This window comes from Ricinus communis, chromosome 7 (genome assembly GCF_019578655.1).
Source record: "Ricinus communis isolate WT05 ecotype wild-type chromosome 7, ASM1957865v1, whole genome shotgun sequence".
NCBI classification, from domain to species: Eukaryota; Viridiplantae; Streptophyta; class Magnoliopsida; order Malpighiales; family Euphorbiaceae; genus Ricinus; species Ricinus communis.
Genome location: NC_063262.1, coordinates 7566896 through 7590963, shown reverse-complemented (window position 1 = coordinate 7590963; position 24068 = coordinate 7566896). Strand labels below are relative to the sequence as shown.

General features: G+C 26.4%; 2 protein-coding genes across 2 annotated transcripts; both read right to left on the bottom strand.

Annotated features, from left to right (window-relative positions):
* Positions 1 to 1976: 1976 nt before the first annotated feature.
* On the bottom strand, positions 1977 to 2772 carry LOC8263581 (probable E3 ubiquitin-protein ligase XERICO). Its single transcript, XM_015728216.3, has one exon. The coding sequence runs from the start codon at positions 2625 to 2627 to the stop codon at positions 2181 to 2183; it is 447 nt and encodes a 148-aa protein (XP_015583702.2). The 5' UTR covers positions 2628 to 2772; the 3' UTR covers positions 1977 to 2180.
* An 11125-nt stretch (positions 2773 to 13897) lies between these two features.
* On the bottom strand, positions 13898 to 14658 carry LOC8288419 (E3 ubiquitin-protein ligase RHA2B). The gene has a single exon (XM_015725025.3). The coding sequence runs from the start codon at positions 14538 to 14540 to the stop codon at positions 14028 to 14030; it is 513 nt and encodes a 170-aa protein (XP_015580511.1). The 5' UTR covers positions 14541 to 14658; the 3' UTR covers positions 13898 to 14027.
* Between the last annotated feature and the right edge of the window lie 9410 nt (positions 14659 to 24068).

Here is a 24068-nt window from a genome sequence, read left to right as displayed (position 1 = left end):
TTAATGGTCCAGTATTAGTGTTTTTATTTCAAGACTGTTCTGTCAATATTACTCAAAAGCAATTATGTATATTAAATAGAAAACAGAAAACCAGAAACACATAATTGAGCTCAAAGTGTCAAATGTATAAACTTAAAATAAACTTGATAAAATATTAGTAATAACGTCTAACAATGTTCATTATTACAATATGTTTATTAAATGTTTTGGGTGGTAATCCTTTTGTTAAAGAATCTGCAATCATTAGATTTGCGCTAATATGTTCAATTGACACTCTTTGTTTCTGAACTTCTTCTTTAACAGTAAAGTATTTTATCTCCATATACTTAGCACCTTTAAAATACTTATCGTTTTTAGAGAAGAAAACTGTTGTAGAATTATCACAATAAATTTTTAGTAGTCTGGCTATATTGTCGACAATTTCAAGTCTTGAAATAAAATTTTGCAGCCATAATCCATGAACGGTAGCCTCAAAGCAAGCTACAAGCTCAACCTCCATAGTGGATGCAGCAATGACAGACTACTATACACTATTCTATGAAATTGCTCCTTTGGCTAATTGGAATAAGTAGCCACATGTTGATTTTCTTGTATCAACACATCCAGCAAAATCTGAATCTGAATATCCAATCACCTCAAGGTGCTTGGATCTTCTATAAGTGAGCATATGATTATTTGTTCTTTGCAAGTATCTAAGAATTCTTTTTACGGTTTTCCAGTAATCTAATTCTGGATTACTTTGATATCTGTCCAGTATTTCGACAGCAAAACTAATATCCGATCTGGTGCAAGTCTGAGCATACATTAAACTCCCAATAATAAATGCATAAAGAATGCTCTTTACTTGTTCTCGTTTCAATTCATTTTTCTAACATTGTATGGGATTAGATTTATCCCCTTTCTGAATTGGAATTATCCCTGCTGATCATTTGTCCATTTTAAATCTCTCTAAAATTTTATTAATATAAACATTTTGAGATAAGTTCAATAATTTTTGTGATCTGTAACAAATTCAATTCGGATGCTTCTTTTGACTTTGCTAAGGTATAACAGCTGTGGCGGTTGTTTGTAGGGACTTTAGGGGGCAACTCAGAAATGGCAGTGCTCAATTGGTTAAAGCTTCATCCCCTTGGTAGCTGAGGCAGTAGCTTTTAAGGATGCTATTAAGCTGGCAAAAGCTATTTTTTCTGTGGAAAATATTTTTGAAACTGACTCCCTGGTGTTGTTTGAGGCTCTAAAGGACCCTGGATCATGTCTGTGGGAAATTGATGCTATAGTTAGGGATTATCTTTTCTGTTTGAGTAACTTTCCTTGTAGCTCCTTTGTTTTTGTTCCAGGATGTAATTCTATGGCGAATTGGATAGATAGAGCAACTTTGAAGGACTCTATTCCTAGTTGTTGGGTTGCTATCCCTCTTGGCCATTATCGAACAAGCTTTCTTTTGATTTAATGCAACATCCTTCTAATTGATGAAAAAATCTCAAAGTGCTTTTTCTTTTTTGTTTTGTTTAATATAATATAGGGACATGCTTGGCATTCCCTCTCTTATTAGGCCAATTATGGCAATAATGGGCCAGCTAAACCCAATATTTCTATTTTTTCATTTTCCTTTCATTTTTTATTATTGGCTAATTTTAATATATAAATAAGAATGATTTAAAAATATATATATATATATATAATTAAATAATAAATATATTTAATTATAATTAATAAATATATATTAATTATTTATCATGATAAAATATATAAAAGATAAAATATATAAAAATTATCTATTAAGAAAAAGAAGACTTCTCAATAAGAGAATCTTGATGTAAGCAAGTTGATTTGCTTAAACGCACAATTAACGAAACGTTTCATTTTTGCATACCGGCAAAGAAATTGCCACCCGAAAGCAAGACATTCACATCACCTGTTCCATCATGCATCTTTCATCTTGTTCACTTAAATCCTTAGCTTAATGCTCCACTAAGTCTTAAATTATGCAATTAAAATTAACCATTAATTAATTGCCATTGGTTCAGAACATCTGCCCTGCCCAGATGACTTCTCAGACACTTACAAAGATTTGCATTATCAACATGCACATGATTTCGTAGAAGCTGAATTAATAAAAATCTTTCTACACATATCATATTTAAGCATTCTTTCTAATTAGCTTAATCTTAACATAATAATTACCAAAAACCAAGAAAATTATTATTACCACGTAGAGAAGAGACCAAGACAACCATCTCCTCATGGCTTCTATCGAACGCTGTCCCATTCTCATCATCCTTCTGCTGCCGATACCTAGCCACCACCTCATCCGCCACCACCTTATTCCGGCAAAGCGGGCAAGTAGATTTACACTGCTGCAACCACTTGTCTAGGCAACCGTTATGAAACAAATGCTTGCACTCCAAGTTTCTCACGCTTTCTCCTTCTGTAAACTCAGATAAACACACTGCGCAAGCCGCTGTTTCCTGTTCTTCAACCCGCCTTTTCGAGTAAGGAATGGCTGGATTTTGTTCTTCAACATGGCTGAGAAATTGAGCAGTGTTGAGTGGCCTTGCCCCGGAGCTGGTCATGGTAGTAATAAGAGACTCGATTGTGGTGTTAAGGTTAGAAAATATAGTTGCCATGGGTGAGGAAGATAAGGAAGGTAGATATAAATATGGACAAGTACAAATGTTATAAATACAACGAAAATACTCTTTATATAGTTATAAAAAAGGTATGGTCCATTAACATTAATAATTCCTGGATTTTTAGTATAGTTTACATGTCAAGCACGGGGGTGTCTCCGAGTGGTCCGGTTGTTGTACTGATAAAAGAAATAACACTTTACTTGCCCGAAGCGTGTCTTATTGCTCAATTCGTGTAGTTAGATTTCTGATTCAACCAAATTGTCTAACTTAGGCGTGTTCGTTTGATATAGATGTGAACTGTACTAATATAATTTTGGCTTAATTGTCAAAAAATTTCTAAACTTTGCACATGTTGTCAAATTTAGTACGTAATTTTTAAATTTTCAATTTTAGTATTGATTCTAATTTTAGTATTTAATAAATTTATCAATCAAATCTGCTAGCTTAGCGTAAATTTCGATAAAAAAATAAAATTGAGTCAATATTAGAGTTGCTGATTTATTTCATTAATAAAATATTATTATTTAAGTTTATAAATTAATTTTTTTTTTTAACTTTGAAGTTTCATTAATCTTATCGGCTTAAACGATAATATTTTAATAATAAAGGTGCTGACTCAATTCTTCATTTTATTGTTGTTGTCAGAATTCACACCGCGTCAACAAATTTTGTTGATAATTTCACCGGAGATTAAAATCGAAATTAATGTTTAAGTTTGATGCTAAAATTAAAAATTTGAACAATACATACTAACTAGTGTAAAGTATAAAAAAATTTTAACAATTAAACCTATAATTTTTAAACAGTAGAAAAAAGTAATTATTTTTAGATTATTTTTATTTGATTTATGAATTTCGATTAATTTCTTATAAGTAAAATAAAGATTAAATATTATATAACATTGAAATATGTGCAGTAATGATATTAAATTGTCAGTAGTAACTGAATAATTGAAAATGATATTAATCAAAGAAAATGTATTATTCACTGTAGATTAGATATTTTACACAGTAAAGAATAATTATCACATGGATAAATTATTTTCCTTTTAAATTTGAATTAAATATTTTTTAAATAATTTGAACTAAAACTTAAAGTAGCTATTTCATACAAAATAATTATTCTACTCCCTGACTGTTTCTTGAGCCAAATATAATCTTAAAAGCATAAATAAAAGAAAAAGAAAAAGTTTATAGTTATATTTATACTCGGGTGGTTCGGCTGTAGAAGTAGTTGTTGGTAATTAGGCGCTGTTATAGCGATGCCGGAGACACCGTTGGCGGGTGGTGATTAGCCGATTGCTCTTTATCTCACTTGCAGAGAGGCATCCATTGAAAACTCAACCAGAAAACTTGGAACATCCATACTTTAATTGGTTAATCACAAACTGATTTCTTCATTGAAGTGGGAATAGCAGATTTTCTGTTCTTTTTTTCTTCCTTTTTCTAATTAATGGAGAGATATTCCACTATTAGTTTGTTTTAGGAGTAATTTTATATTGGAAAATGTTAAACATCCCTACTTATTTTGTTCCACCTCTTATCCATCTAACATAGGGTCAAATACTTTTATAAAATTATTTCTTGATTTAAAATATTAAGAGATAATTATATAAAAATATTAGATGTCGCATTAGTATTGCTCACATTGACAAATTGATGTATCTTTTAATAAAAAGATTCAAATATTTTTCATTTAATGTCTAGAATTAATTTAAAATATATTAGATAAAGTCTTGACATGCAGGACGAGACATTTTTAAAAAAGATAAGCTCTGTATAAGAATGACTATTTTTTAAATAAAAGGCCATCAGTCTCGATATGCAGGATGAGACATTCATAGTTTTAGCCAAAGTCACAACTTCTCTACCATTAATTAATTTCTGTAAAAATATCAATTCTCATTTCTAACTTGAGTGAATGAATTAATTTTTGTAAGAATCTTAATCATGGCCTCTCTCTCAATTTTTGTAGAAATCAATCAGAGATAGCTAGAGATGTGTCCCTCTGCAAAGCTACATGAAATGCATTCTTATCTGTGTTTTTTCTTCTCATGTTCTCTCTTTCGTCTTACTCTTTTTTATTCTTCATCTTCTTCATTTCCCTTCTCTCTCTGTAGCTACTTCTAATCATAAAGTTGCCAAAGCTGCCCAGGAAACCCACTTCAAAATTCCCATAAGCTGTTCTTTCATTCACAAGGTAATTATGCTTTGATATCATATCTAGGAAAACCCTTCTCCATTTGGATCCTCTTCATGGATTCTATTTGTTTTGAATGACTTTGTTTTGTATGAATTTCTTTTCCAGAAACATAGAACTTCATTGACCTAAACAAAAGTCATGCAATCACGAGATCCTTGAGCCAATCATCAAGGCTAGTGAGATCTTACCCATATCCAAATCACTTGATTTTTTTTTTCTTTCTTTCTATGGAATGCTCGTATGTGGTTATGCAAAACCACCCATTTTCATTTGCAAATCATTCTTATATTTTTATACTGATTTCTCGCCTTGTATAAAAAGAAGAAAAAGATGGACACATTGTTTTTTCAATCATGAAACGACGCCGGTGGCGACAGAATTTGTATAAAAGGTAAAGGAAAAAGATAATGATACGGCATAGTATGGATCCCACTTCTTTTAGAAGTAAGAAAAATAAAAATGCCACATCAAGTTAACAGTGTTTATATTTTCTATAATATATACAGAAAATGGACCTTTTCCGTATTATGTTTTCTATAAAATCATGCCTTTTCAAAGTGCCCCACTTTAGAGTGTAATTAAATGAAAGGTACAAAGAATAAAAGGCAGTGCTTATCCCACTATTACATATTATATTCATAGTATATGCATACGAGTGGATTTGATCCAAATTTATAATTAAACTCAGTGGTGGAGGATGGCCAGCTTGAGGCAGTGGAAGGAAGCAAGTTATTTTAATTGTTTTCTTAAATTAATTATTAATTCTCATTGATATTAATAATAAATATTCTCCAATTTGTCTTTCTTTTATTTTATATATATATATATCTGAAGAAGTAAAGAAAACATAACATTGTTTGAATTTTGTTTAATTTATTATTTGTTACCTGTTATTGTCATAATCTTTTTTTTCTTTTTAATAGATGTCAGTCATTCTTATATAGGCCTAATTTAGCATATCTAGTTATTCACTGTTATTTAAATATAATTATGATTTAATATACATGGATGAGAATGAAATTATTCTTGAAATGAAAAATTCAAATTTCATAAAAAAAAGTTCAAATTTAGAATCACTTGCACTATTTTCTTTTCTAGGGAAGATCGTACTTGAATTTGTATTTCTTTCTTTTCTACCGTGACATCCACTAGCAAGAGCTTAAATTAATTGATTTTTTAAAAGTTATGTAAAATCTTTTCTAAAATATTATATTATATAATATTGCGAACAAATCAAATTCTTTATTTACTAATATTTGTAGAAATTAATTGCTTTTATCATATTCTGAAGTTTAAAATATCTGTTATATTATTTTTTATTGTCGATTTAGTTATATGTTTGATTTTAATATTATAAAAAGTAGATTTAATATTTTTTTATTTTTTATATTTAAGGGAATTTTTTGACATCTACATTGTAACATCATCTTTTTGTTATGATATTTAACAGACTTTAATTGTAAGGAGCTTACTAATATAAAATTAAAATTGATATATCATTTAGGTCAGTAATCTGGTAAAAATGATTTTCATCAAACAGTTCTTTAAAGATATTTTCTCAAGAGTATTCAAAGCCTTGCTTTGGTCGGGTCTCCTGACCTGATTTCAAAATTAGTGTTGCGACAACGGATTTGAGTCGAGTCTAAGTAGTTATGGCTCTATAAATATTCCATAGTAGAGAAAAGTCCGTATAATCACATTAAATAGGAATTGCTACCACTAATTGTCCCTTCTCCTATCAGAATACAATTAACTATAATTATTCGATAGTTTGGAAGGATTAGTGGGGAGAACCTCAAATGATGGTTTTTATTAATTAAAAAGAAAGGTTAATATTAAACAAATTTCTTTTAGAAAAAAACCCTAAAAACACAAATGGAAAAAAAAAAAAAAAAGACTTGATTGGATTCAAGCCCAAACTCCAATCGAGGCAGGTTTTTCGTAAACCACAGCTTAGGGTTTGATTTTTAAATTATGAGTCAATCAATAATTCAAGAAATGCTCAACAGAGGATTTGTGAAAACGACATGTTCTGAATTAAATTGCCTTGTTGTAATACAAGCATCATAATAATATTGACTCTCAATAACAGCATAAACAGATTAATGGATAAATTAAAATCCATATATATAATATAAATTACGTATTTTATCTTAATGGTCTAACTTTTAACTTATATGGGTCAGCTAAACAGATTAATGGTTGAGCCATTGATCAGATTGCTTGTTCACTTTCTTTCTTTTGTTGAAATTTCTTTGTTCAGCTTCCAAATGGCATGAAGGCCAAGGTCACTCCTATTGAATCTGTCATCTTAAGTCCTTTCATTACTTTGCATAAGGTATTATGCTTTCCATCTTTCACTTTTAACTTGATATATGTAGTATACTCACTTCTCAACAGAAACTTTACTTTGTCTTGACTATGTTTTATTCGGCCCTCTCATCATGGATGCCGATCGGACTGGATAAATTTCCTCAAGACTTATATCTTTTCCCGATCTCTTTCTCTAATACAACAATTCCTTCCAAGTTTTTTTTTTTCTTTTTTACTTCTCTTATAAATATTGTTCCATCTGATATATGGCGTCATAAGCTTGGTCATATTGACCTTTTCTCAAATACAAATAATAGATTTAATGCATACGCGGCTTCTGAATTTGACACGATTAGTCATTTCGCTCTTTTTTATTATAAAAAAACCATTTTGTCATTTCAAGTTGCCCAAATTATTAACTTATGAACATATTTTTGCTTTGTTGGACATATAATCCATTTATTCTTGCTGTGTATAGGTGACTTAACATTCTTTTGCCATTCTTTTAAACTTTTTTCTTTCATTTACATCCTTTTAGACTTAAAAGTAACAAAATAAGATTGAATAATCCGAAATTAATATATCATAATTACATTTAGATTCCATTTAAACTAATGAAATAAATTAAAATTTAAAAATATTTTTCAATTTTAATTTTAAGCTAGTTTTATTTTTATTTATTTAAATTAAATGTAACTAAATATAATAAAGAAAAAAATTTAAAAAAATTTCACATAGATAAATGGGAAATTATCTTTCCCCTAGTCTTGCTAACAAAATAAAAAATATGTCTATAAATTACAGATTAGCCAAATTGAAATGGCTAAATGACTTTTAGGAAAGAATAAAGAGCAAAATAACTAATCATTCATTTATTAAGCCCGAATAATATGCCTTATATGACCTGGTCTAGAGCCAAATAGGAAAGGCTCCTTTTTTCCAATTTTTGCTAACAATATAACTCAAAGCTTTGAGTTGGTTCTCATTGATGTTTGGGACCATACTCACAGGCTTGATATCACTGTGGATGAGTTTTCCAAATGCAAATGGACATTTCTTATGAAACATAAGTCCAAAACATCACAGTGGATTCCATATTCTTATAATTTCATTCAAAACCAATCTCACACATTTATTCAAATAATTAGAACTGATCAAGGATCTTGATTCCTTTCAATAAATTACAAGGCATTTTTCATTAAACTAATTACGTATATATTCCTTAACAGAATAGGACTATTGCAAGAAAACATCGAATCCTTTTATATAATCAAATTTTAATATTTTTAGCCTGTTTAACTAAGTTGTTACTAATAGCTAATAGTCGGTAATAGCTGGTAGTCGGTAATTAATGGCTGATAGCTGAAAACTGATTAATAATTATGTAAAAGTGATGTGTAATTACTGTTGTTGATATATTTAATATACATAAAGAAAACAATTAGTTATTTATTAATTAAATTACCACGTTTCTTACAGGCAATTTATTTTTCATTTTAACTTTTGGCTTATCTATTCAATTTAAATTAAACATTAGATTGGACAATTATTTTGTTGTCTCATCTTATTCTATCTTGTCCTCGCATCCAAATGCCGCCTGTATTCCTTTGGCTTAAATTGATAATCATTAATATTAGAAATTAAAAAACATGGATGTACAAATATCAAATTATGTAACCATTATTAAGCAAAATACTTATTTTATATTGACCGGAAAGCTTAATTATAGTCCAACTAATAATTCAGATTCATCTGCAGCATTTAATTTATAGTTGACTTTAATATAAAATAAATACATAATGGGATCAATCAATATCTGGGATGTTCCTTCTTATCAGTTTGCAAATTGCAAATGAAGGAGCTCAATTTATGCAGAAAGCCACTTATTTTTTTGACTTTATTATTCAGTTTCAGATATAGTTTAACATTTTATGATTGTGATTATAGAGATTTAAAAAATATACTTTTAACCTGAATTTTTATGGTGGAGAAATATATACTTAATTGAATTATGAAAGGCAACCTGTTGGTTCCTGGGAATCCTGTAATATATATATATATATATATATATATAGTAATTTCTGAAATTTTAAATTTTTTGACATGTATACTTATTTTGCACGTGAGATTCAAGTTTATGTATAATTTTGTGATTTTTTTTACTAATTGATTGATTAATAAATTATATTTCTAATTAAACACTAATTCTAATATTAAGAAATAACATATTAATAATAAATTAGTTTTCTAATTAGATAATAATTATTCTAAAAATAGCATATTAATTATGCTTTAATATTATATTAACTAATAAATTAGTTTTCTAATTAGATAATAATTCTAATTATAAAAAATAATGATTTCTGAATATTATATTTATTAATAAATTAATTTTTAATTATTTGATAATTTCTAATTCTAAAAATTCTAATATCAATTATATTGATAATATTGATTTATACAATATTAGAATTAATAAATAAATATTTTAGAATTAATATTATATTATTGCACTAATAAAATTTTTAAAAAATTAAATACATTAAAAATGATTAGTTTACTATTATTTTATAAAATATTATAAATAAATATTTAAATATTTATTAAATTCTATCTATAAATTCTATTTTATAATTGAAATAATAATAACGGCCGTGCACCGTATGGGTAAACTACTAGTTTAATTTTAATCCTTTTGCATTTAACTAAATAATATTTTTATTTTGTTAGCTTAAAAGAAGATTTAATAAGAATTTAGAAAAAATCAAAGAAAAAAGAAGAGAAGAAAAAATAATAAATTATAATGAGTAATGATATTTATTTAGGTCATTTAATGGTTGCTTCTTGTTGGTAATAATTTCAATTTATCCTTTCCTTTCTCTATTATAATTTTGTTTACTGTTAACTAAAAAATAGATATCTACCAAATACATGTACATTAAAATTTGATAGCCTTAGTATTTTTCAATTTAAGAAAATACACACATTTTTCATGAGTTATTTTGAATATTTTTTGCTTGACATATTTAGTTCTTAGTAAGTCTATCTACCTTATGCATGCATTGTACATAACCACACCAGCCATTACTTCAGTTCACCCACAGGCAAGTTGAAGCAATTCCTAACTATTTCGTTATGAATTTATTAGACATTAATGCTAATATGTCATGTTGAAATATGTTAAGAAATTTATTTAATTTCAAATAAAAAAACATGTCAGATAGAAGAAAAATAAAAATAATAAAATTAAAAAAATATATATTTTATATTATAGAATATATTGACTTATTAATATGAAATTTATTTAAAAATTTAATTTAGTTATAATGAATCGCGGACAAATTTGATTATATAAAATTCTAAATTAATTTTTATTTTATCTATTTTAAACTTTAAATTTGTAAATAGATATTATAAATTTTAATAAAACACAACGTAAATATTTATTCTTTTGAATTTACACGCAAATTAAGATGCCTATTGCAAAACTAAGTAATAGTAATAAAATTATACAATTCAATAATGAAAATTACAGTGTGTTTGGAATTAATGTTGGGTGTTTAAAAAGTAAATGAAGAATTTTTTTGTTTTAATATATTAAATAATACATCTTTCAGGTTCTACGGATTTTCCTATCATTTCCTGTCCTTTTCTATTTTATGTTTTACAAGTATTTCCCTGCTTACTAAAATTGCTGTCAATGGGAAATAGTGTCACGTGCAGCAGTTTTTAATTTATTTGTTTCAGATATTTTGGTTAATTGAGTCGGTCCAAATAACACATAGGCACATACCCTGAAGCAGTCATGTTTGGCCTTAGGCATCTATATATCTTGCACAAAAAATATTCAGAAATCATATCTCCAAATTATAACTTTGATGATTTTAAGTGATTAGCTTGTATGCACAAATTTGCATTACACTATTTTTTTTTTCTTATTAATCTCAAATTTAAAATCTTAATATATACCATATTTTCCATTTTGAGATATGGAATTGGATTATTAAAATTTTAAATATTTTAACCAGTCAAGTTGATATGTAAAATAATAAAAAATAAGAGAAAACTTAAATAGTAATATAATATATATTATCTTATAATTTGATTCTCCAAACTAATTGGTATGTAAAAATTATGGTGTAAAAAAACACTCGATTCCTAATACAAATGACATCTTAATATGTTGGCCAAAAGAATATTATAAATATAATTTGTAAATTTAACTAAATTTTAATAATTATGTTTAGATTTTAAAAATTATAATATTAGAAAAATAATAATCTAATATGTAAAAAGAAAATTATATTTTAAATATATAATACTAGTTATTATATTTAAATATAAATTTAATAATAAAATATTTAAATATATTGTTAATATTAAATATATTGAGGAGGTTAATAACGGTTATGGACATGAAATCTTAGAGCCATATCATTGATTAGTTGGACTAAAAAGCATAAAATGACAATAAATTCTTATTTCTACATGACCATTTGCTACAAAATATTTGTCCAACATCAAATAATAACGCATCTTCCACAACCCTTCACCACCACCATAATATATATATATTAACATTGTTATCTTAGATAAAAGGGTACATAATTTGTAATTTTGTTTTCTCAATTTTCTCAATTCTTATAATAGTATATATATCTAACATAATTTTTTAATTTTTGCATTTTAATTGTAATTTTTAATTTTTTATACGAATAATTAAACTTAATAACCTATTTACTGTCAATTAAAGGCATAATTTTTATATTTCTTCTTTTTCTAAAATATTTATTATGTTTCTTTTAAAAAGGTCTTATTCTTATGAGAATTAGTGGACATATATATTTAGTGTATTTCTAGACATGACCTTTTATATTTATTTTCATTTTCAAATTCTTTCTTATAATTTGCTTTTAATTTTTTACTCTCATGAAAATTAATTATCTTATTAATTAAATGATCAATTTTTTATGATCATACATTTATTCTCATTTACTTGATTTCTCTCATTTCATTATATTTCACACATTTCTTTTATTTTTTCTGAAATTAAAAATATTATCATTGAATTAAAAATAATAATATCCAAAAGTGATGATAATATTTTAATATTTTATTATTATTTCTAAATTTATTATTTTTACTTTTACTAATATAATTTCACTATCGTTTAATTCACCTGTTTTATGGGAGATCTTAATTGAAGATGATAATCTTAATTACAATATTGATTATTAATTAATACTTTTGTTTATAGTATAATAATTATTCTTGAATTTATTTATCAACTTTTATGATTTATTAAATTAAAAGTCTTTTCTTTGAATATAAAGATTATAATAAGATATAAGTGGCATTTTTTAAAATTGAAAATTTAAGCACTGAACTTTAAGCGTTGAATATATTAAATACTGAAATTTTAAGTGTTGAATCCAATTAATATATTTGATAACTGTCATTATTAAAAATTGTTGAAATTCTTAATTAGACATATTTGATTTTGTCCTATTGAATTTTAAAATTTAGTTATTAAATACAATTTTAAAATAAAAAAGAATAAAAATTATAAATAAAAATATTTAGGAAAAAAGGCATAATATGAAAATAATATTTCTAATAAATATCTAAAGAGAATATATTAAATTTAAAATGGGTTATAAAAACTAATAAAAGTATCTTTTATTTATATAAGATAATTGAATTGAATTAAAGACATTAGGATATTTTTGTTATAAAATTTAAGAGCTCAAGCAATTATGGGCAATTATAAAATCTTAAGAGTTTAGTTTCTTAATTTGATATTATGAAATTTAAAAATATATTAATTTACTAATTCTTAAAAAATATCTTATAGTTCTAAAAGTTTTTGAATACACAATTCTAAAAAAAACTAAATATTTTATTCAACTTAATAACAAAAAATAATTTTAGATAAATACTAAAATTTTGATTATTTAAAAATTAATAAAGTTTATTAATTTATTTTTTTTAGCAACTCACTCTATAAAGAGAATGCTCACTCTTTTTAATATGGGGCAATTTGAGCCAAAAGAAAAAGTAAATTGTTAGATTAAATAGATCCGAAAGATTAAAAAGAATTAAGTTGAGCTTCACTTTAGAATTTAAGGGCTAAATTGAACCTCATTCCTTATAACTTAATTGAAAATTTTAAGTTGGACTCATAATATATTATCAAAGTAATTTAAAATTAATAAGTGAGGAAGATTTTAATTTTAAAAGATAAATTAGATTATCAAATACTCTATTAATTTATTTACATCAACTCCTTTTCTAGAAAAACTCATTCATTTATTCAAATATTAATAAATTTTTAATCAGAATTTTTTGAAAACTTATAACACTTAATTAATAAATTTTATAACATTCACACATTATTTTATATTTCTCAATCTTCCTTTTAATAGTATTTCCCTTCGATAAGAAAAATAATAATATTAATAGAAAATGAAAAACCTCAAAAAGAGATGTCTGCACTCCACACTGGACATTGTCTACCCTGAAGTAAATTATTCTTTATCATTAACTTCCTGAATTGTAAATAAAGTTAAATTCAAAAAATAAAATAAATTATGCACGCATGCATTAAAAAAAAAAAAAAAAAAAAAAAAGAAGACCGAAACAATAAAAAAAACAAACAAAACAAAGGAACAAAAGATGCTGCAACATTGGTTCAATAACCTAATAATTGAGTCTTATCTGATACTTTTAAAAAGAAAAAAAAAAACTTGTTGCCCCCAAAATACTTATGTAATTACTAATCTATGGACACATATATTTCATATTTGTAGGGATTTATACAAAAAAGATATTATACATATAAAATAAAATAAAAAACAAGAAAGAAAAGTAAAAAGAAGCTTAAAAGATTCTGTGTAAACCATTACCATGTAAAGCAGACAACAAGAAGATCATCTCTTCATCACTACCATCATAATAATAATACTGATTAATACTCTGATTATCCTGCAATCGGTGAAAATCAGCAACAATCTGATCAGGCAGAACCTTAGTCCTGCAAAGAGGACAAGTAGCTAAATACTGCTGAAGCCATTTATCAAGACAATCTCTGTGAAATGTATGCTTACATTTCATTAACCTCCGCACATACTCGCCCTCCGAGAACTCCGACAGACAAACCGCGCATTCCGTCGCCGATTGCTGCCGTAACTTGTCGGTGTAGAGAATTGTTGGGTTCTTCTCTTCGATTAATTGGAGATACTTTGTTGTGCTGATGACGCGTTTAGTCGGATTGTAATTGGATATGGTTCCCGTGACTGAACGGAATAGAATTAGGGCTTCGAGGAGTAGAAGGCAGAAGAAGACTATGGTTATTGTGTAGAGGCGAGAAAGGAATTCAGATAGAGCTGCCATCGCTGCTGCTGCTAAAGAAAGAAAAAGAAGAAGAAGAAAAAGATAAAATGACGACTTTATATAACGGTAAGAGATGGTGGCTACTGGTTAGGTTCGCTTTATCTTTCTTTGCCTAGTGGAATTGAACATTCATGTTTTGTTACGCATGAAGTTATGAAATCTATGTGTAACCTAATCCAGGTTGTGACATGTGGAAATGTGCGGATCAAATATGGAAAAGAGTACAAATATGGAAAAAAGAGTTAAAACCTGTTAATAAATTCTGAATTTATTTGTATTTAAAATTAGATAAATTTAAATTCTAAAGAATTATGAGCTTGTTTATCATATTGTTTATTTAAATTGACTATATAAGATAAATTCTAATGGATATTAATTTTAATAATTAAAAGTAAATTCTTTAACTTTTCTATTGTAAAAATATTTTTCAATTTTAATTAAAAATAGTAATTTTATCTTTACTCTACTCAAACTACTATCACATAGAGTTTGGTTAAAACTCACAAAATTTATGAAATAAATTAAAAATTTATATATTTAAAAATAGAGAAAAAATTAATTTAGTAATCTACATAATTAAATTTGTATGTGGCTGGTTATAGCTAAATTAAATTCTAATAAAATAGATAAAATTTTTAAAAAAATTTCATATTAGTAAGTTAATATATTCCATCAAATATCTCTTTCAATTTTACCATTTTCATTTTACTTTCTCTATTATATCTTTTTCTCAAATGAAATAAATTTTTTTATAAATTTCAATCAATTATAGCATTAGTATTGTTGTCATCAACTACACTAGTTTTAGTTATGGCTCTTAAATAAAAATTATGATTTTATTTCTTAAAATAATTAATTTGGACTCATTTTGATATGAGCTACAAGTTCGGAGGATATTTTATCTTATTATATATATATAAATGCGAAGTAGGGTGCAGGCGGCAGTTTCGGAGGTGCACCCGTATCTTTAGTTACTACGAAACTATAAGGTTTTTCAACCTAAAAGGGAACTGTCACGACTCATTTTTGTGGGCCCTTGATTGACACTAAGGGATGGGGAGACTTAAAGCTACTGAAACCCATAGAAAACCTAAAAAGTTTATAATCCAAATAATCGCATACATGAATATATACTACTTAAATAAACCAACAATTCTTTCATAATTCACCACACGGTCAAATTAATTCTTCAGCTAGGTTACTAGAAAATTTTATATAATCTTTAACAGACCAAGATAATATGTAAGGTACCAAGTCCACAACTATGGAGAGTCTAGAATTCTAAATAATTTGAAATACAAAAGTTAAGATTTAATTACAATGAGCCCGAAGGGAAAAAGAAGTCGGGCTGCAAAAGGAAGTTGGCGGACAACCTAGCTGTCACCTGAAAAATTTAAAATTGAGACTGTTAATCTCGAGAGTGAGTTAAAATTATATATCTGAAGTAAAGCAACTATAAATATACATGTGCAATGGTTGATAAAATAATACAGAATACCATAAAATATAAGTGCGTGCCATAGTATAATTTAAAAATAAATGATTTTTAACTTACACGGGACGAGCACTTCAGCAGAATCCTAACCCCAATACTAGCAGCCTTTCAAATCTCTATCGATTAAAAATGGATTCAAAAACGCTATTTTCTTTCATTTTCTTTTTTATTTACTCTCTGTTCTTTCTTTCTCAATGTTTTTCCTATATCGATTTAACTTACAACTGATTTTTAGTTCTTGATTCCTCTCGAAACCCTAAAACACCTATTTCTATTTATAGATGTAGGCTTCAAAGGAAATCCTAGAAAAAACGATAAATTTTTAGAAAATATCGATAAATATTTAATTAATTTATTTAAAATTTATATAATTATCGATAAAAATTATGATTATCGTCAAGTAAAACTTCTAGAATCTCTATCTAGACGTGAAATCGTCAAAAAAATGACATTGGAGTGCAAAAATCCAATCGGCACTATGTAGAGTCGATTAGCTCTACTTAGAGCCGAATCAGCTCTACGTACAACCGATCGGCTCTATATAGGAAAAGTTTATAAAAAATTTATAGTTAGGTCCCTAAATTTATAAATACTATCGTTTTGACCCTCAAACTTAATTTTTTTTGACAATTAGGTCTAAATTAATTTCAAAAGGTAATTCTAGCCGGATTAGCATCGACCCTAGCTTTGATTCATTTGTCTTTCACCTCTCGGGACCCGTAAAAGTAGTAATTCTCATCATAAGATTTTCCGTTTTTCTCTCGATTTCTAAAACCAAAAAAAGATGCTGACAGTGGGGATGACAAAGGAACTTACTGAAACATCCTTACTAGTTGTTTAATTAATTGTATTAATTAAAATTATTTATTTAAATTTGTTAATAAATAGTATCAATAATTCAATGAGTATATGTCTGATTTTATAAGTCAACTTATTAAAAGTTTCAAAATTGTATCTATATTTATCTTTTTAAATTGTTATATACTACTAATTTCTCTTATAAATTTTTTAACAACATAGAAATATTAGAGCACAATTCTACTATTTTTAAGTGTAATATTCATTTTAAGTGTAAAATTCATGTACTTACATTATGGCCATTCATTGCTTTATTTCTTAATTTCATATTCCCATCCACGAAACCAAAAAATAATTATCGATTTACACATAACTAATTAACTATTAATGCCAAAAATGAGTTTGGCAAGCAAGTAGTCTCAGTGGGTGCTTAAATTGGTTATGCAGGGTAAGAAAAAATAAAATTTCTAATTAGATTACTAACTTTTTGAAATAAATTTTTAAAAATTATGCATAGCTATATATAGAAATAAAGACAAATCTTTTAGATATCTAACTTAAATAGAATATTAGAATTAGAAAGTTTTATAATTTATAAAGTGTTTAGTATATTTTATCTTACTACAATAAAATAAATTATTTGTATATAAATTTCTAGATTAAATTAATATGCAACTACAATTTTTTGAATCTTAATTTTTATAATAATCTATTAAATTTCTTCATTGTTAGCTATAAAAATAATCTTGAGATATGAATAGATTAATTTATAGATAAATTTATTATATAACGTAAAGTTTTTGTTCACACTAAGAATATTTATAAGGATTAAATTTAGAAATATATGATATTTCATTTTTTAACTGATAACGAGTTAAATACTTAATACTCTAATGCAGCGCACGTAAATAAAAAAATTACTATCTTCATCACAAAACATAGTCAACTTTTAATTTATACCAAGATTAAGATTTTATTAAATTTATTAATAAATTTTCAAAATATTTTACAAAATATCAATTCTTTTAAATAATAAAAATGAAAAATAAACTACAAAAGACAGTTGATGTATTTAAGTTTTAATAATTATAAGCTTAATGATTAAAATAACTTATAATTTATTATCTTCTAATTAATTTAATGGTGATAAATTAGAATAGTTATAATTGTATGATATTATATTTATATAAATACATTTCAGTAATTACTAAAAGAATATATAGATGTAAATATATTAAGATCAAAAGTAGAATATATTTCCTTTCAAAAAATAAGTAAGATATATTTTAATTTATTATAATATTCTTAAGATAAAACATAATTTGATATAAAAATAAGATGAAAAGAAATATATATTAAAAATTAAAATCAAAATAACATAAATTATAATTTTAAAAGAAGTAGTTACAAAAATGATATTTTGAAAATAATAATATTAATTTATTAAATAAATCACTATACTAATTTTTATTTAAAATTATTCTGACTTATTATTACGTGAATAATAACGAGTCAAATTTTATTATAATTCACGGATAATACATGTGAGAGAAAATTAGTATTCATAAAAGATATTAATATATGTATTATAATTGAAAAACTTTTTATGAATAATAGGTCAAATACATTCCCCAACTTATACTTTAGGTCAAATAAAGTCAATTTTAATTATCTTGATAAATAAATTAAAGCCAAATATACCCCCATCATTAGTTAAAAGGGTGGGTTGAGCTCACATTCCATATAAAATATTGTAATAATAAAATGTTATTAATTTTTTTTGTTAAATAATAAGACATGATTGTTTTTCTTTTAATTTCTCCAATTATAATTCTACCATTAAAACTTGACTCTTAACAGATCATATCACCACCGAGGTCTACCATACTAGCACATGCAGTTAATTGCATATTGGCAAAAATAGACAATTTTGATAGTAAAAAATAAGAAATTTGATAACCGAGCATAAAGTGCCGAGTAATGCAAGTTTAAACATTACCTTATTATGATTAACAATTATCGGGAGTTAAATTATCAAAAGGATTTATAGTATCCTGATTGGAATAGTGATACTCCATATTTGTTACTATATTCCAATTAGGACAATTACAACTAACAAAGCCTATATAAAGGCATGAAAGCATCTACCCAACATGTATATAATATTTTTTTTATTTTTATCGATTTATCTATCGAGTCATTGACTGGACATCAGTGGTGTTTATAGTTCGGTTTAATCGATTTAAAACAAATATTCTTAAGTAAACCAATAACATCAGTTTTTCAAAACTTCAATTCTTAACTAAATCAAATAATACTAAAAAATATTTAAACTAAAGCTATTTGGATTCGGTTTGAATAATAAATTTAGTAGGTTTGACAAAAGTAATAAATAGAATGAATAAATAAATACATTAAAAATTAAAATAAAATCATATTACCAAATAACAATAAACTTTATGAATACTATAAAAAGAAAGGTCGGACCGAGTAGTGTATTTGAAATTTTATAGTAATAATAAAAAAATTAGATAAAATATTTTTAAAAAGTTAGTACAAATCAAAATAATAATATAAACATCCTCCAAAATATAGAAATTTAGTAGATATTTTTAACTTTAAACAAATTAAGCTATACTGTGCATATTATTAAAGTAAGTCACTTTTGTTATAAAAACTTACTACATGATCTATATGATAAAGAATTACATCCTTTTTATATATAGAAGATACATATACTTATTCTATAAAATAAAAGTTACAAATATTTGTTACTTTATTTGCAATAAACCAAAAAAAAAAAATCATATTTATTGTTTGTTTGTGGAGGTATCATGGATTTTCCGTATGACCATTGCCACTCAATCAATAATAATAAATGGACAAAGGGTCATTTTGATCCCTCAACTTGTGTCACTAGGCTAAATAGGTTAACTTTCAACTTTTTCAGCAAATAGACCCACACTATACTTGTGTGTTGTATGCTTCAAGAAAAGGAGAGTGAACCTAATCATTTGCAATTTCTTACTCCTCCCACAAGTGTGAAAAGATGAATGAATATTGCTTTTTAAAAATCAAGCTTTCGAAAAAATGAACTCTTTTTTCTTTTTACAATCTAACATTGATTCTCTTTATTGATCATCACTATCGAACTCCAGTATCTCATTAAAATTCTTCTTTTATTTATTTAATGATGAACCAATAAAGGTCAACGGTAAAAAATGCAATTAATTACTTTTATGGGTTTGTTGAAAAATGAAAAGTAATGATCATGTACAATTGAATGAAAAATAGAAATGTCGTTAGATTAACCGTAGAAATCTTGATTAAGACATTATAGTGGTGGATTCAATATAGCCGAATCGTATAATGGAATTAAGGTAAAAAATATGGCATTAATAGTGGAGATCTAAGTGCGATGGATAGTGGAGATCATCTTGGACAAATGATAGGTTTCTTTTTATTTTGAGTTTTTCTTTTTCATTTTTATTGACGAGAAAGATAAAGCTAGTCTTTTTTTGTTTTTGTTTTAGTAGTGAGATTCAATATCTGACATATATAGGTATCTATAGGTTGTGTTTTGTGTTTCTATAGATATGAGTTGAGTGTTATTGTGTAATTTGCAGATTGTTTATTAATAATAAGAAAAAGGCAAGGTAAGTAATTGATTTACTCTTAGCTCGTATATGAATGCAAAATACCAAATACCCCGCAATTGCCATGATGAACTTTTAGATCTTACAGATGATATAAAAATCTTATGATTTCATTAGTTTTTCTTTTTATATAATATGGGAGCTTTTGATTTAGAGAGCTTTTAATACAGTGAAACAAGTTGAGGGGCCAAAGCGACCCTTTGTCCAAGAAGAAATTCACGGGCGATAGGAGGCAGCAATCAATAGGTTAAAAAGTGTGGTGAGGCTATAAATAATTGGTTTCCAGTTGAAGATGGACACTTGGCTCGACCCAGTTGGGCATAAGGCAAACATAAAATAACGAGCATGTCACATTAGCATTCTATGTTGCAGTATAGTCTTACCATGTATCATGTTTTTTTTTTGGTTCAAGTACGTTACTGTCGTTGTGATGGATAGACGTCTATGTGGTGGGCCGGCTATGTTGCCCTTTCCCACTTTTTTTTCTCCCTTTTTTTCGTGTATATATTTAATTAATTAAACATGAATATAAGTTTATTTTTATATTATTTTCAGAAAGAAAGTTTATTTTTATAAAAAATTGTTAAAAGAAAAATACAATTTGGCCAAATACAACAGGACAAGATCGCCATGATCACTTCCCTCTGTCTCAGCTATTGTTGGATGAATGGCCAATGTACCACTCAGGCATAGTTTATTACATCTTTCCTAAATCAGCTTTTATTCTTTATTTATTTATTTATTTTCAGAAACGACTTTTTTAAAATGGATAAGTTGCTGCATTTTTATCGATGCTCTACTTGATTAAAGTTGATCGTTTTTTTGAAATAAAAAAGTTTATTATTTTATAATTATTACTCAATAAAATAATTAAATAAAAAAAGTTTCACACTATCACTCGATAAATTAAATAGAATTAGTAAGATTTAAAATTTATCTGTAATTTTTTGAAAGACTTTTTTAATTCTTTGGCAAACCAGGATTTAAATATGCCTCCCAAGTATGGTATACTTTTTTTTACAGTCAATTTGGTTTAATATCATAAAAAAGAGTCTTCAAATGTGTAAGACTGGAAACAAACCTGCTTATTGGCAACTCTGAATTAGTCTAGTCCTAGTTGTTGGATGGCTACTCTCCCTTGTAATTTTGCAGCCCTTCTTAGGGCTGATCTTCAATCAATTACTTTAATTGCTAAAAAGAGAAAGACAAAGGATAGGAGCTAACCATTAAGCCAACCCAAATAACAATGAGCGAAGGCCGAAAAACCAAAGAAATCTCACACAGCATAATATATATATACAAGGAAACTGCTAACTTATGAATCTGATGTTTACTGGTTTTATCACATTAGACCTTAATATTTTGTTTTAGCCAAATATGACTCTATATTGTCAAAAACAGTGTTTTTAAGCCCTCTCTTTAACAGTGACTTTAACACTTTTAAATGGTATAAGGCTAAACTATTCTTCTACATAGTTAAAGTAAAAACACGATAACTCAATCATTATGTATCTCAAAGCAACAACTCAATCCTTAAATCCGTTGTAACACAGATCAAACATGTTTATTAGTCCTAAAAGGACAGAGCAATAACTTTCATATGAGAATTAATATGATGAATACAATGAACCCAGATCAAAAAAAGAGTAAAATATCTAATTATAATATTCTAAATACAAATAGTTTTCGTTATGAGAGGATTTCTACCTACATATTTAAGCTAAAAGGGCTTATTGAAGGAACTAATCATGATGTGGCGGAGTTATCTATGGAGAGCGAGGGAGCTATGGTGGAAAGCTTGTTGAAACCGATTTGAAGAATGAAGCGAGAATAGTTGTGCATGAGAAGAATGGGTTTTCATGTGAGATTATTATTAGCAGTGATAATAATGGAGAGTGATAATGGAGATAGCATAGGCGGCGGTGGTGATGGCGAACAAGAAGGGGACGGGGAAAGGAAGATGTGTGTTGTTGCTTTTTTAGCCCTACGTATAAAATCCATTCAACAATGTTAAAGCAGCTGCAGTATAAGATTATATTTGGTCCAAAAAAAAACATAAGAGTCTAATGTGATAAAACAGGTAAGGTCATATTTCAAACTTTTTTAAGGTCGGAATGGAGTTGTGATAGAGAGTGCCATGGCATGGAAAAATGTCTGGAATTTGTTCCCTTTATGTGAATAACTTCACCTGGTCCCTAATTTCTATCTTACCATTGAAAGAAGAAAAGGTTCATGGAGTGTAACCCTGTGACAATAAATTTTACCTTATCCTTTTCTGTTTTAGGTCAGAAATCCGTGTAACAATTATCCCTTTTTTTTTTTTTTTGTTCTTTTTCTTTGGGGAAAAATGGGACCTCTCACAGTTGGGGATTATGGATGGAGAAATAATGTCTATGGTCAGATATGAAATTGGCCTGAATTATTTTTCTAATACAAGTTGATTTTTTTATTTGAAATGGATAAAGATGCAAGAGAAAACAAGATTAGTATATAGCAAAGAGGTACAATCTCACAAAATATTAATTTAATAATTAAAATGCCAAAGCTCCAACTAAAATAGAAATGGCAATCGGCGGATATTTTTGGGTACTCAACTCGACCGAATTCTAATAGGATGGATCCAGATAGTTATGAATGGGCTTGGAATTAAATTTAATACTCGTATCGAGTTTGAATTATATTCGAATTTGAACCTTTAGGTATTTGCTACTAAATTCCGACTATTTAAAAAAGATAGAGATATATAGTATCCGAATTCAGTATCAGATACCCGTTTAAATAATATACATATATAATATATGTATGAGATAAACAATAAGAAAGTTAAAATTATAATTTTTATTTAAAACTACATGGTTTTAAAATTTATAATTTTTTTATTTTTAAATTTTTACTAATATATTCTAAAATTTAATTATTACGAAAAAATATCCATTTAAAAATTTGAATATTTATGTAAATGGGTATTTAACGGGTAGGATAACCGCTACCTATTTAAATATTCATAAAATTTATTTAATAATTATATATATATTGAATGGATTTTTATCGAGTTCAAGTAGTATACGAGTATTTCTATTTAAATTTGGGATGAGTTCGGATAATAAAAGTGATTTTCTAAACGAATTTGAAGCAGGTTCAGATATACATATTTTAATCGAGTTCGAGTTTGGATAACCTTAAAAGGACAAATATCTTACCAATTTCCATTCATAGTCTAAGATAGATTCATATGAGAATATTTCTAATCTTTAAAATAACAAGTATGATAATAGTTTTAGCAAGAAACATACTAAGAAAACAATTAAATTAATTCTTAATAGTATAATAATTCAAGAGAAAAAGAATACATAGCGAAATCGTACCTTTAGAATCTATAATAATTTGATTAAGGAGTGATGAACTTGATGGGTTGTATTGTTCCAATTATAAAATTTCTTTAGATTTTCTTAAGTTATCTCTTATAATTGGAATGAATAGGAATTTATACAATTAAGGACGATAATTCTTTGTAAAGTCATGACTCTTATCATAATTTGTTGTAAAGTTATGACTCTTAATCATAATTCTTTGTAAAGT

Excerpts from the sequence above, each read along its gene's own strand:
- LOC8263581 (XM_015728216.3), bottom strand. The coding sequence starts at position 2,627 with ATGGCAACTATATTTTCTAACCTTAACACCACAATCGAGTCTCTTATT.
- LOC8288419 (XM_015725025.3), bottom strand. The coding sequence starts at position 14,540 with ATGGCAGCTCTATCTGAATTCCTTTCTCGCCTCTACACAATAACCATA.